At 43.9% G+C, this 15,602-nt stretch overlaps 1 protein-coding gene across 8 annotated transcripts in view; it reads left to right on the top strand.

Annotated features, from left to right (window-relative positions):
• Positions 1 to 15,602, top strand: part of pias2 (protein inhibitor of activated STAT, 2) — a 93,919-nt gene that overhangs the window by 31,231 nt on the left and 47,086 nt on the right. For all 8 annotated transcript variants that reach the window (XM_073064032.1, XM_073064029.1, XM_073064028.1 and 5 more), the window contains 3 exons: positions 4,431 to 4,515; positions 8,965 to 9,015; positions 13,965 to 14,055. In XM_073064032.1, coding sequence (XP_072920133.1) covers positions 4,431 to 4,515; positions 8,965 to 9,015; positions 13,965 to 14,055 — 227 coding nt within the window. The remainder of the gene's footprint in view (positions 1 to 4,430; positions 4,516 to 8,964; positions 9,016 to 13,964; positions 14,056 to 15,602) is intronic.

The following is a 15,602-nucleotide window of genomic DNA, read 5'->3' as shown; positions in this document are numbered from 1 at the left end:
ATCCTGTGGCCCAGGAAGTCAATGGTGTCGAGCCCGAACTGGCATTTGGCCGGGTTGATTGTTAGACCGTATTCATTCAGTCGGGCGTAGAGTTGACGGAGGTGGGACAGATGCTCCTGACAACTGCTGCTGGCTATGAGGATGTCGTCCAAATAGATGAATGCGAAGTCCAGGTCGCGTCCCACCACGTCCATTAACCGCTGGAACGTCTGTGCGGCATTCTTCAGGCCGAATGGCATGTGGAGGAACTCGAAAAGGCCGAACGGGGTGATGAGAGCCGTTTTGGGGACGTCGTCCGGATGCATCAGGATTTGATGGTATCCTCGGACGAGGTCTACCTTGGAGAAGATCCGTGTGCTGTGCAGGTTTGCTGCAAAGTCCTGAATGTGCGGCACAGGGTAGTGGTCCGGTGTGGTAGCCTCGTTCAGCTTGCGGTAGTCGCCGCACGGTCTCCAGCCCCCTGTTGCTTTGGGCACCATGTGCAGGGGGGAGGCCCATGGGCTGTCGGACCGCCGGATGATCCCCAATTCCTCCATCCTCTTGAACTCCTCCTTCGCCAGTCGGAGCTTGTCCGGGGGAAGCCTTTGAGCACGGGCATGGAGGGGTGGTCCCTGGGTCGGGATGTGGTGCTGTACGCCATGTTAGGGCATGGCTGCCGTGAACTGCGGTTGCAGAACCGATGGGAAATCCGCCAGGACTATGGTGAAGTCGTTGTTGGACAGCATGATGGAGCCGAGGTGTGGGGCTGGCAACTGGGCTTCTCCCAGGGAGAATGTCTGAAAGGTCTCGGCGTGGACCAGCCTCTGCCTCGGCAGGTTGACCAGCAGGCTGTGAGCCCGCAAAAAATCTACGCCCAGAAGCGGTTGGGCTACGGCGGCCAGTGTGAAGTCCCACGTGAACCGGCTGAGCCGAACTGTAGCTGCACCGTACGGGTGCCGTAGGTCCTTACCGTGCTGCCGTTCACGGCCATCAGGGGGGAACCCGGTGCCCTGTTGCGGGTGTCGTAACTCGTCAGAGGTAAGACGCTGATCTCGGCACCGGTGTCGACCAAAAAACGGCATCCCGACCTCTTGTCCCACACATACAGGAGGCTATCCCGACGGCCAGCCACCGTAGCCATCAGCGGCGGCTGGCCCTGGCGTTTCCCGGGAACTGGCAGGGCGGGCGACAACGGCGGGCTTCTGCGCCCCACCGCTGGTGGTAGAAACACCAGTGTTTGTTGGGCTCCCCACCCCTGCCTCTGGGGCTAGCGGGCTCTGCGGCTGGGCCTGGACTGGTTTGCTGCTGGGAGTGTGGCCTGTTGATCTGTGCGATGGACGCCCCACTCACCTTCTTGGCGTTCCACAGCAAGTCCGCCCGGGTTGCCACCTTCCGGGGGTCGCTGAAATCCGCGTCGGACAGCAGCAGGCGTATGTCCTCGGGCAGCTGCTCCAGGAATGCCTGCTCAAACATGAGGCAGGGTGTGTGTCCACCGGCCAAAGACAACATCTCATTCATTAAAGCCGATGGAGGTTTGTCTCCCAAGCCATCCAGGTGCAGTAAGCGGGCAGCCTGCTCGCACCGTGAGAGTCCGAAAGTCCTTAGGAGCAGGGCTTTGAATTCTGTGTACTTGCCATCCTCCGGGGGAGACTGTATGAACTCCGCAACCTGGGCCGCTGTGTCCTGGTTGAGGGAGCTCACCACGTAGTAGTAACGTGTGTCCTCTGAGGTTATCTGCCGAACGTGGAATTGGGCTTTTGCTCGCTGGAACCATAGGTGAGGTCGTAGCGTCCAGAAGCTTGGCAGTTTCAACGAAACCGCATGAACAGATGCGGCGTCGGTCATCTCCGGTCCAAAAATCGTTTGGACCGTCAGGGTCACCAATTGTAGCGGTGTGCTACACGCAGCGCTAAAATAACGACACGGTGTCGGTAAACTGCAATTAAAGATGAATTTTATTCGAACTTCACAGCCTTGCTTTAAAGCCTCCCTCATCCCGCCCTCCCCGGGCGCGGATGCTCTAAGGGACATGGACTCACAAACCCCGCAGGCTTTTTTCCTTTGTTGCGGACCTGGCCTTTGTGCCTGCGCACTGGCCATTTGTGAGCCAGTTCAAGTGCGCTAGGAAGTGGGTCGCCACAATCCCACTTTTTAAGAAAGGAAGGAGAGAGAAAACGGAATTATAGACCAGTTAGCCTGACATCAGTGGTGGGGAAGATGCTGGAGTCAATTATAAAAGATGAAATAGTGGCACAATTGGATAGCAGTAACAGGATAGGTCCGAGTCAGCATGGATTTACGAAGGGGAAATCATGCTTGACTAATCTTCAGGAATTTTTTGAGGATGTAACTATGAAAATGGACAAAGGAGAGCCGGTGGATGTAGTGTACCTGGACTTTCAGAAAGCCTTTGATAAGGTCCCACATAGGAGATTAGTGAGCAAAATTAGAGCACATGGTATTGGGGGTAGGGTACCGACATGGATAGAAAATTGGTTGGGAGACAGGAAACAAAGAGTAAGGTTTAACGGGTCCCTTTTGGAACGGCAGGCAGTGACTAGTGGAGTACTGCAAGGCTCGGTGCTGGACCGCAGCTGTTTACAATATACATTAATGATTTAGATGAAGGGGTTAAAAGTAGCATTAGCAAATTTGCCGATGACACAAAGCTGATTGGTTGGGTGAGTGGACAGATGCAGTTTAATGTGGATAAATGTGTGGTTATCCACTTTGGTGGTAAGAACAGGAAGGCAGATTACTAACTGAATGGTGTCAAGTTAGGAAAAGGGGAAGTACAATGAGATCTAGGTGTTCTTGTTCATCAGTCACTGAAAGTAAGCATGCAGGTACAGCAGGCAGTGAAGAAAGCTAATGGCATGTTGGCCTTCATAACAAGGGGAGTTGACTATAGGAACAAAGAGGTCCTTCTGCAGTTGTACAGGGCCCTGGTGAGTATTGTGTGCAGTTTGGTCGCTAAATTTGAGGAAGGACATTCTTGCTATTGAGGGAGAGCAGCGTAGGTTCACGAGGTTAAGAATAAGTGGTAGGCCATTTAAAAATGGAGTTGAGGAAAAACTTTTCCACCCAGAGAGTTATGGATCTATGGAATGCTCTGCCTCAGAAGGCAGTGGAGGCCAATTCTCTGGATGCTTTCAAGAAAGAGTTAGATAGAGCTCTTAAAGATAGCGGAGTCAAGGGATATGGGGAGAAGGCAGGAACAGGGTACTGATTGTGGATGATCAGCCATGATCACAGTGAATGGCGGTGCTGGCTCAAAGGGCCGAATGGCCTACTTCTGCACCTGTTGTCTGTTGCTCTACTGCTTTACACCTAAGTGGCTAAGTACAGCTCCAAGGCCCTATACAAGTTTGCTGTTGGCACACTGTTGTGGACTGTATCAAAGGGGGTGATGAATCAGCGTACAGGAGGGAAATGGAAAACTTGGCTGAGTGGTATAATAACAACAACCTCTCCCTCAATGTCAATAAGACAAAGGAACTGACAGACTTCAGGAGAGGGAAACCAGAGGTCATTGAGCCAGTAATAATCAGAGGATCAGAAATGGAGAGGGTGGGTAACTTTAAATTACTGGGTATCATTGTCTCAGAAGACCTGTTTTGGACCCATCATATAAATATTATTGTGAAGAAAGCACAACAGTGCCTCTTCCTCCTCAGGAGTCTGCAGAGGTTTGGCGTGTCATTGAAAACTTTGGCAAATTTCTATCCTCTCAACCATTGAGCACATATGCATGAAACATTACTGTAGAAGAGCAGCAAACATCATCAAAGATCCTCACTACACAGTCCATGCTCTTTTCTCATTGCTGCCATCAAGTAGAAGGTATCAGTATCTCAGGACTCACAACATCAGTTACTACCCCTCAATCGTCAGGCTGTTGAACAAAAGGGAATACATTTAAGGACTCTGTTATATTGTTACTTCATCCTTGTTATTTATAGTTATTTATTTAGAGCTTCATTTGCATAGTTTGTTTACAGTTTCTAGTTCCTGATGTTTACAGGTACTGTTCTATAGATTTGCTAAGTATGCCCACAGAAAAAGCATCTCAGGGTTGTATGTGGTGATGTCTGTGTACTCTGATAATAAATTTTACTTTGGACTTTGAATCCCAGCATCCTCTGTAAAGTGTCTGTACGTCCTCCTGGTGAAATGTTTGGGTTTCTCCGGGTGCTCAGGTTTCCTCCCACAGTCCAAAGACCTACTGGGTCGGTTAATTGGTCATTGTAAATTGTCCCGTGATTAGTTTAGGGTTAAATTGGGGTTGTTGGGGGTTGCTGGGGTGGTGCAGCTCGAAGGGCCAGAAGGGCCTACTCCATGCTGTATCTCTACTTAAAATAAAAGTGATAAGTAGGTGTGAAGTTGATAACCTGTAGTGAAATGTTACCAATTTCGTTTTGATGAACTTGTCACCTTTTCTTTTTATTTAGTGCCATCAAATATTCAACGATTCCAGGAAAAATACTTTATCTTTGCATTGACGCCTCAGCAAGTAAAAGAAATATGCATTTCTAGGTAAGATTGATAAATCGGTTTTCACGTTAATGATTTACTAGTAATTATCTCAGTAAGTGAATTTCGAGATGAAAGAAATTTGTCTTTATTTTCTGGACTCGTTTTGGATTATTTTAAAACTGAACTAGTCAGTTTCGAGTACTCATTGTAGAAACAGCTGCATTCACATGTACATGAGTAATCTACAAACAGTGCAGGCCATGGACCAGTACCGAGCCGCGACGAAACGATAAGATTTGGCAATATGAAATGATATGAGTCAGCTGCACCTTTTCTCATTCCCTGTCACGCCCACTGTTGAACTTGAATGCATGCAAGTTCATTACCCACGCAAGGTCATCAGTCGCCTAAACACAGTGATACCCTAGCGCCAGGGATCACTGGTTGGCATCAGGTAACCGGCCGCCTCGCGCAGCTGGCGAGGAGTGCTGTTGCTGCTGGCCTGGAGCGTGAACAGATGGGCGCCGCCTCTAAACCTGTTTAGCACACCGAATGTTCGTGGGGAACCTGGTGCTGAAATATTTGCAGACGACCTAATTCGGGCTCAGGGTTTCGTAAGTAGCAGAGCAACTACCTCGCTGTGATCTACTGAAAGTCATCCCTCGAGCCAAACTTTCGTCAGCCGATAGATCCTACCTACCTACAAGGAGGGTGGGCATGCGCCCTGTCGCATTCCTCGGTCGGTCGCGCTCTCTGGACTGCGACTGCCGTGGCCCCAACACGAGGCCCTCCAGCCCTTACCTTGTCCTCTCACCCCACCTACGACCAGCCACACCTGGCCAAGGCATCTGGTGGTGGGCAAGCTGAAGTTCGGGCCTGGAGGCTGTCTAATGAGACAATGAAGCCCTCAAAACTGCTTTGGCACCTTGAGTCCTAGCACCCTGCATTTAAAGACAAACCCGTTGAGCTTTTTGAGCGAAAAAAAACGAGACCAAGTGGGACAGAAGCAAGTGCTGAGAGCCACAAAAACTAAATTGTGAAATAGACTGGACATAAGAAACCCCCTTCGAGTATCGCTGTCTCCCATCATCCCATGATCTTGTTGCAGGGAAACAAGCCCAGGGCTCCCACTGATTCAGCGATATTGGTGTGTTGCAATGATTTTACATGTTCATACGAGGAAAATATGCACTGTGTGTTTAATATCCAAACGTTACTTAAAATGTTATGATGCTATTGACTTACAAGTGAGTTATAATTGACTTATCACTATATTCATGTGAGGGAAATATGCGCTGTGTGTTTAATATTAAATTCATTAGAAAAACCCTTTTAGAAATGAAATTGAGTGTATTAGCCACTTATAAGTGACTTATAGTTGACTTACCACCAATATTCCGGTCGTGATTCCTCCCATCCCCCCCCCCCCCCTCCCCGTCGGCCAGTCCGCAAGAATATCGTCAATGTTAAACTGGTCTGCGGTGCAAAAAAAGGTTGGTGACCCCTGTGATAGACCACAAGAAAATGTGTCCATCTTTAGACTTCTCTTTCACGGTCTGTCAGAAAACTTCGGAGTTCTGTTTCTGTCTCTGATGTGTGGGGGTATAGAGAAAGGAGACACAACAAAGCCTTATGGTGGTTCTGGTTTTTTTTTTTGGAGTATTTACTGGTTCACCTATTGCTAAAGGTTGATTTAAATATCTTGCTAGTTGCCTTTAAGTAGTTATTAAAAGAAACTTGGATGACTAAGCATTGAAATTAGTGTGGCTACTGAGGAGTTCAGATAGTTGCAGAATTGATCCTGATTTGGTCAGATTAGGTGATTCAGCTTAAGCTTTAGTTGGAACATTTTATTTGGCATCAATGCCCCTTGGAGAGGAGAGAACACTACTCTTGAGCATAAAACGTTATAGCACAATACAAGCTCTTCAGTCCACGATATTGTGCTGATGCTTTTACCTACTCTAAAATTACTCTAACTCTTCCCACATAACCCTCCATTTTTCTATCATCCATGTGCCTTTCTACAAGTCTTTTAAATGCGCCCCCCCCCCCCCAATGTTCTGCATCTACATTTGGCAGCATGTTCCTCACAACCGTTAACCCTGTCTTCAAATTCAACTTTCCAAAGTGAATCACTTCACACTTCCCTGGGTTCTGATTTGCCATGTGATGACTGCTATTAGAACAAACATGTTTGCTATTGACTGACTACAAGATTGAAGATTGATGTAACAAAACACATTGATGAAGGTAGAGCAGTGGATGTAGTGTATATGGATTTCAGTAAGGCATTTAATAAGGTTCCCCATGCGAGGTTCATTCAGAAAGTAATGAGGCATGGGATCCAAGGAGACCTTGCTTTGTGGGTCCAGAGTTGGCCTGACCTCAGAAAGCAAAGGGTGGTTTTGGATGGTTTGTATTCTGCATGGAGTACTAGTGTTGTTCTGAGGAATCTGTTCAGTGACCCCTCCTCTTTGTGGTTTTTATAAATGATCTAGATGAGGGGGTAGAATGGTGGGTTAGTAAGTTTGCTGATGATACAAAATTTGGAGTTGTTGTGGATAGTCTGGAGTGTTTTCAGAGGTTACAGCGGGACATCGATAGGCTGCAGAACTGGGCTGAGAAGTGGCAGATGGAATTCAACCCAGATAAGTGTGAAGTGGTTCATTTTGGTAGGTCAAATATGATGGCAGAATATAGTATTAATGGTAAGACTCTTGACAGTGTGGAGGATCAGCGAGATCTTGGGGTTCATGTCCATCGGACACCCAAAGCTGCTGCGCAGGTTGACAGTGTTGTTAAGAAGGTATATGGTATGTTGGCCTTCATCAACCAGGGGATTGAGTTCAAGAGCCATGAAGTAATGTTACAGCTATTTAAGACCTTGATTAGACCCTCTTGGAGTACTGTGTTCAGTTCTAGTCACCTCATTACAGGAAGGATGTGGATGCTATAGATAGGGTACAGAGGAGATTTACAAGGATGTTGCCTGGATGAGAGGGCATACCTTATAAGAATAGGTTGAGTGAACTTGGCCTTTCTCCTTGGAGCAACGGAGGATGAGAGATGACCTGATAGAGGAGTATAAGATGATGAAAGGCATTGATTGTGTGGATAATGAGAGGCTTTTTCCCCAGGGCTGAAATGGCTAACACGAGGGGCCATAGTTTTAAGGTGCTTGGAAATAGGTAGAAGGGGGATGTCAGAAGTAAGCTTTTCACGCAGTGGTGGGTGTGTGGAATGCACTGCTAGTGAAGATGGTAGAGGGGAATACAATAGGGTCTTTTAAGAGACTCTTAGATAAGTACACGGAGCTTAGCAAAATAGAGGGCTATCCGGTAGGGAAATTCTAGGCAGCTTCTAGAGTAGTTACATAGTCAGCACAAAATGTACTACAAATTTTCTACATTCAATTTTTCTATAAACTTAATCATAGAGTCATGAAACACTACAATACAAAAACAGGTCCTTTGGTCTATCTAGTCTGTGCCGAACTATTAAATCTGCCTAGTCCCATTGACCTGCACCCGGACGACAGCCTCTATACCCTTCCCATCCATGTACCTATTCAAATTTCTCTTAAATGTTGAAATCAAAGCTGTATCCACCACTTCTGGCAGCTCATTCCACACTCTCACCAGAAGTGTGGAGAGAACTAGAGTGAAGAAGTTCCTCCTCATGGTCCCCTGAAACATTTCCCCTTTCACTCTTAACCCATGACCTCTAGTTCTAGTCTCACCCAACCTCAGTGGGTGGAAAAAGCTGCTTGTGTTTACTCTGTCTGTACCCTTCATAATTCTATAGACAGGTTGATGGGAGTAGGTGGCTTAAATAGTTTGGCAAGGACTAGATGGGTCAAAGCGCCTGTTTCTGTGCTATATTTTTCTATGACTGACTCTATCAATATACCTGTATCAAACCTCCTTTCATTCTTCTATGCTCGAAGGAACTTCACTGTTTCCACTAATAACTGTGTTCCACTTCCAAGTAGAATAGTTGGAGCGAGGGGAAAAAAATGCTGAATTTATGAAATCTTACTCTGGAATAAATAAGTTGGTACCTTCAAGAACGAGTACAGGAACAAAAAAAAATTTCCAGAGTTTGCAGGATCTCAATCAGGTTTAATATCACTGGCATATGTTGTGAAATTTGTTTGTTTTGTGTCAGCAATGCAATGCATAGCTTAAAAAGATGTATGAATTACAATAAGATATATATATTGAGCAAAAAAAAAAGAAAAAAGGTAGTGTACATGGATTCATTATCCATTCAGAAATCTAATGGCAGAAGGGAAGAAGATGCTTCTGAAACAAGATGCCCTCAATGAAGGGGAGTCTACTTCCCATGATATAACTGGCTGATCAGGGATTCATGCCTATGCTTTTTAATGTTTTTAGTACTTTATCTTTGGTGTAATATCAGTTTTCTTCTTTTAGAGAAGAATTCAATGTCTGAAAATAAAACAAAATTAGTTGTAAGGAAGTTGATCTGTTGCATTCTTTATAGGGATTTTCTCCCGGGTGGAAGAAGAGACTACATTGTGCAGGTGCAATTGAGGTGAGTTCAACCAGTGCACTGATTGGTCAGGTAAAGGCAATTTGACAGAGACCTCTGGTGTATTTTGGTCCATCTTAGGGAATCTGATACATTTTGATAATTCTGTTGGAAATGTATGTTCTTTGAAGTTCAAGTTTATTGCCATCTGTGTGTCTGTGTGTATACATACATATACAACCAAATGAAACAGCATTTCTCTGGATGTGGAGTACCTACAAAACATACAGTGATACTAGAAAGTTTGAGAACCCTTCAGAATTTTCTCTATTTTTGCATAAATACGACCTAAAATATGATCAGATCTTCATGCAAGTTCTAAACTAGATAAAGAGAACCCAATTAAATAAATAACACAAAAACATTTTGCATGTTTGTTTATTAAGAAAAATCAACCAATATTACATGTATTTGTTGGGTAAAGTATGTGAACTCTAGGTTTAACCCCAGGGTAATATTTAGAGGGGAAATTAGAGTCAGCTGTTTCAATCAATGGGATGATGATCAGGTGTGTGTGGGAGGTCCTGCCCTTTTTAAAGAACATATACCGGTGTTGTCACTATCACAGTCTGATCTTCACCACACAGGTTTTTGGAAGTGTGCCATGCCTCAATCAAAGGAGATTTCTGGGGACCTCAGAAAAAATGTTGATGCTCTTCAGGCTGGAAAAAGATGAAAAAACATTTCTAAAGAGCTTGAGCTCCACCAACCGCAGTCAGGCAGATGGTGTACAAAAGGAGGAAATTCAAAACCACTGTTGCTCTCCCCAGGAGTGATCAATCATCAAAGATCACTGCAAGTAAAACGTGTAATATTCCAGGAGGTCACAAAGAACCCTAGGGTAACATCTAAGGAGCATCTCTTTCATCGGCTAATGTCAGTGTTCATGAGTCTATCAGGCAAGCACTGAACAACAATGGTGTGCATGGCAAGATTGCAAGGAGCAAGCCACTACTCTCCAAGAACATTGCTGCCTGTCTAAAGTTGGTAAAGACCACGTGAATAAGCTAGAAGGCTATTGGAAAAATGTTCTGTGGATGGATGAGTTCAAAATAGAACTTTCTTGGCTTAAATGAGAAGTGTTATATTTGGCAAAAAGCAAACACTGCATACCACATAAGAACCTCATCCCATCTGAGAAGCGTGGTGGCAGTGTCGTGCTTTGTTGTCTCGGGACCAGGCTGGCTTGCCATCATTGATGGAACTATGAATTCTGAATTGTAACAGCAAATTCTACAAGAAAATGTCAGGGTATCTGTCTGTGAATGGAAGCTCGAGAGAAAGTGGGCCTTGCAGCAAGACAACAACCCTAAACACACAAGTTAATCTACCAAACAATGACTAAAGCAGAAGAAATTTCACGTTTTGGAATGGCTGAGTCAAAGTCCTGACCTTAATCATATAGAAATGTTGTGGAAGAACCTGAAGTTCATGCGAGGAAGCCCACCAGCTTTGCAGGGTTGAAGCAGTTTTGTCAGGAGGAATAGCCTAAAGTTCCTTCACGCCGATGGGCAGGACTGATCAACTGTTACCAGGAACGTCTAGCTGAGTTATTTCTGTACAAGGGAGTCACACCAGTTACTGAAAGCAAGGGTTCATATATTTTTTCCAAGAAATACATGTAATATTGGATCATTTTTCTCAATAAATAAATGAACAAGTATAATGTTTTCTTGTGTTATTTGTTTAATTGGGTTCTGTTTATCTAGTTTTAGAACGTGTGAAGATCTGATCACATTTTAGACCACGTTTATGCAAAAATAGAGAAAGTTCTACAGGGTTCACAAACTTTCTAGCACCACTATGTCACACATCAAAATTTGCCATAAATAAGTTAATAAAATAATTCAAAATGCATATAGTGCACAGCACAGATAAACTATAAACAGATCACTGTCCAAGTGACGAGACTTTGTGACAGGGTACTCATACTCTGCCTGTGGGAAGAAGCTGTTACCCAGTCTGGTAGTTTGGTCTGATACTTCTGTACCTTTGCCTTCAAATTCATCTTTCCAAAGTGAATCACTTCACACTTAGACGCTGTTGATCCTCTCCTTGGTTTTTGCTATCCTCTGTAGGGTCTTGCACCTTTTGTTCCATTCGTGCATTAACATTTCATTAACTGCAACTGGTGTGACCCTCTTGTACTGAAATAACTCAACTAGATGTTTCCAGTAACTGTGTTCTGAAGGGAAAGGTAGGTACACTTCCCCAACTCCAGGTAAAGAAATTGGGCCTCTGAGCAACACACACAAACTGCTGAGGAGCTAAGCAGCTCAAGCAACATCTATGGAGAGGACTAAAGAGCTGACATTTTGGGTGGAGACCCTTCATCAGGACTCGGCCCAAAACGTCAGCTCTTCATTTCTTTCCAAAGATAACTGACCTACTGAGTACCACCAGCATTTTGTGTATGATAGTCTGGATTTGCAGCATCTGCAGAATCTCTTTTGTTTTTCGTGAGCATTAGAACAGTTCAGAAGAAGTTAATTACTCTTGGCTGAGCAATAATATGTTTGAATCATGAAAAAGGCACCATGGTAGTGTAACAGTTAGTGCAACGCTATTACAGCTTGGGGTGTTGGAGTTCAGTGTCAAATCCCTGTGTTCTCTATAAGAAGTCTCTATACATCCTCCTCATGAAATATGTGGGTTTTTCCGGGTGCTCTGGTTTCCTTCCACAGTCCAGGTACGTGATTGGTTAATTGGTCATAGTAAATTGTCCTGTGATTAGGTTAGGGTTAAATTGGGTCTGGGCATTGCGGCTGGAAGGACCTATTTCTTACTGTATCTCTAAATAGAATTGTTAGCATATCAACAATGCTAATCTCCAGCATATTTGATACATTCATTTCTCAAGCCCATTACCCCGATGGGGCATAGGCCAGCGACAGCAGCTTGCCAGTTTCTGTCCAGAGCTGACAGAAGGTTGATTAGCCAAGTGGCTTCCACTTTCACCACACTACTTCATTCTTCTTTGAGGCAACATTTTTCCTATGTCAGGGATGAAGTCGTTGGCATTTCTGTAGCTGAGTTTTTACAGGATGGGGTTGCTAGTCCAATGCAAAACTCCTTGTCCTTTTGAAGCTGGGCTTGGGGCCATCCATGGCAGAGTTGGAGTATTCATTTGCCACAGTTTTATTTCTGTGTATGGCTCCTTGCATACTGAACTGATCTTTGCATATGTGCAGTGAGACTGGATAACATGCTGGCATGGGCTAGTAAGCACAATAAAGTACATAAATTTCATTGAACAAAATTCTCGAAAAGAGCCAAAACGGCCATCTTTTTTAAATATATGTGTATCTTTTTAACAATATAAAAGATTAGCTTTGTCACTTGTACTTTAACATACAGTCAGAAGTATCAGTATTACAGGGGAGTAAAAGGAATTACTAAGATGGCCAAATTCCATTGGAAGGGATCACTACCACACTTAGAGTATTGTGCACAGTTTTGGGCTCCTTATCTAAGAAAATATGTGCTTGCATTGGAGTTGGTCCAGAGGAGGTTCACGAGAATGATTCAGGGAATGAAAGGGTTAATTTATGAGTAGTGTTTGATGGCTCTGGACCTGCATTCACTGGCATTTATAAGGATGAGAGTGGACCTTATTGAAACCTATTGAGTATTGAAAGGCTTAAATGGAGTGGACATGGAAAGGATGTTTCCTGAATCTGCTCTGCCATCCCATCATGGATGATTTATTAACCCTCTCAACCCTATTCTCCTTCTTTCTCTCTGTAACCTTTGACACTCCGACTCATCAAAAACTTAACAACCTCCGGTTTAAATATACTCAATAACTTGGCTTCCAAAATTGTCTGTGGCAATGAATTCCACAGATTCACCACCCTCTGGCTAAAGAAGTTTCTCTTCATCTCTGTTCTAAATGGACATCCCTATATTCTTGAGACTGTGCCCTCTGGTCCTAGACTCCCCCAGGGAAACATCCTGTCCACATCAATTCCATCGGTAAGTCTTTCACCATACTATACATTTCAGTGAAATCCCTCCTCATTCTTTCTAAACTCCAGCCAGCAGCCCAGAGCCATCAAATGCTCCTCATAACAGCCCATGCACCATCCTAGACATTCATTCCTTGCACACTCTCATGGCTAGAGTGTGTGCCATTTTTGATACGTAGTGCAGTTGCTTATCCAGGCAAGTCCCAACTCTGCAATTTAAACTCACAAGAAAAATGAGAGGCTGCAGCGGCATGGGTACAATACCATCTTCTGATGTCCCTCCAATTCGTTCACAGTCTGACTTTGAGTATTAAAGTCCATCATTGTGAGAAACTGTGATTTCAAGATTGAAGATGGGGTAATGTCATTTCCAGCACATAAGTATAAAGGAGAACAGAATAATTATTCTGGATCTGATGGGGAAGGTAACTGTTTTTGAGTCTGTGTTACTGCCGCAGATACTACGTAGCCTTCTCTTTGATGGGAGTGCGACCAGCAATCCATGAGTAGGTGGGTTGCCCATTTCCAGCACCTTTCTGTTTCTGTGTCCTTGATGGTGGGTAGGCTGGTAGAATAGTTGAGTATTTAGACTACTTAATAATATATAATTTGCAGCCTACTCTTATGTTTACAGCACCATTGTAATGGGCTTTTAAGGCAGTTACTTTATATAAAGGAAATATGTTGGTTTGATTATTTTCTTAAATGCTAGTTCGTGCATTTCAGAAGCATTTTTTCCAATGAAGTTACAATATGTTGTAAATTTAAAGACCATAAGACATAGGAACAGTATTAGGCCATCTGGTCCATTGGGTCTGCTCTAATATTCCATCATGGGTGATTTATTATCAATGTTGAAGTAATGTTGAGAATAAAGCCAATAGTGCAATAACTAGATAAATTCCCATTAAGAGGACTGATGCTTCTTGCAGTGTCTTTTGTATATCTATTATTAATCTGTATCTACTGTTCGATCGTTTTTAGGTTTTGCCTTGCAGAGACGAGCTGTCCCCAGGAAGACAATTATCCTAATAATTTATGCATAAAAGTAAATGGAAAACTATATCCATTGCCAGTAAGTTCATTAAAATATTACTGAGAAAACACAAAAGCATTATTTGGGTAGAAGGGATAAGTGAATGCTGTGCTATTGGTGCTGGAAGAATGAAATTTTTTTATTTACATAGGCACCTACAAGCTATTGTTGTGCACTCTCATGCAAGGTAATGAATGAAATACATCAAAAATACTCCTAGAGTGTTTAAAATAGCACCCTATTGATTATTTTCAGATCTAATGCTGTACTTTTAAATATTACAATAAATCTTCAGTTTGATGTTTCAAACAAATGAACATGCAGTAGAGCTCTTAGCTTTTCAAGCCAGCTCCATCATTCAAGAATATGATTGCTGTATTGATGGTGACCTCAATTCAACATTCATGCCTGTCTGGTAACTTAGTAGCTTCTAGCTTATCAAGAGTCTGTGTCAGAATCAGGTTTATTATCACCGGCATGTGTTGTGAAATTTGTTAAGTTAGCAGCAGCAGTTCAATGCAATTCATAATCTATAAGAGGAATATATATATGTTATTTAAAAATAAGTAAATCAATCACAAAATATTTATGTTGAATAGATTAAAAATCATGTGAAGGAATAGACAGCCGTTGATTCCAGGGGATCATGGGTTTGCATCTCTGGTGGACTGGGTTAATTAGTGTCTGCAGTGATTGTGGAGTCCAATGCAGGGGTGACTGTCCTTACCACACTGTGTACAGCAGAATGCTTAGGCAGCTCTGACATTTGGGCACAGAGCTTTCGGCAGGCTCTCTTTTCCTCTGCTTGCTGCATCAGAGTGGTCTTGTTCCTCAAAAATCATGCAAATACAGAAATAATATACAATTTAAAAAAAAGTGAGGTAGTGTTCACGGGTTCGAAGTCCATTTAGGAATCTGATGGCAGAGGGGAAGAAGCTGTTCCTGAATCATTGAGTGAGTGAGTGTGTGTGTGTGTCTGTGTCTGTCTTTAGGCTTCTGTACCTTCTACCTGGTGGTAACAATGAGAACAGGGTATGTCCTGGGTGCTGGGGGTCCTTAATAATGGAGGCTGCCTTTCTGAGACACCACTCCTTGAAGATGTCCTGGGTACTTTATAGGCTGGCACCCAAGATGGTGCAAACTACATTTATGACCCACGGCAACTTCTCTGTAGTCAATCATAGAATTCTAGAGAACTACAGCACAGAAGCAGGCCCTTCGCTTCATCCAGATATGATGGGATCCAAGGGGACATTGCTTTGTGAATCCAGAACTGGCATGCCCACAGAAGGCAAAGAGTGGTTGTAGACGGGTCTTATTCTGCATCGAGGTTGGTCACCAGTGGAGTGCCTCAGGGATCTGTTCTGGGTCTCTTCCTCTTCGTGATTTTTATAAATGACCTGGATGAGGAATTGGAGGGATGGGCTAGTAAGTTTGCTGATGACACAAAGGTTGGAGGTGGTGTGGATAGTGTGGAAGGCTGTCAGAGGTTACAGCGGGACATTGATAGGATGCAAAACTGGGCTGAGAAGTGGCAGATGGAGTTCAACCCAAATAAGTGTGAAGTGGTTCATTTTGGTAGGTCA

Source organism: Hemitrygon akajei, chromosome 13, assembly GCF_048418815.1.
Source record: "Hemitrygon akajei chromosome 13, sHemAka1.3, whole genome shotgun sequence".
Taxonomy (NCBI): Eukaryota; Metazoa; Chordata; class Chondrichthyes; order Myliobatiformes; family Dasyatidae; genus Hemitrygon; species Hemitrygon akajei.
Note: the sequence above shows the minus strand (reverse complement) of the source record. Positions and strands in the feature narration are given on the sequence as shown.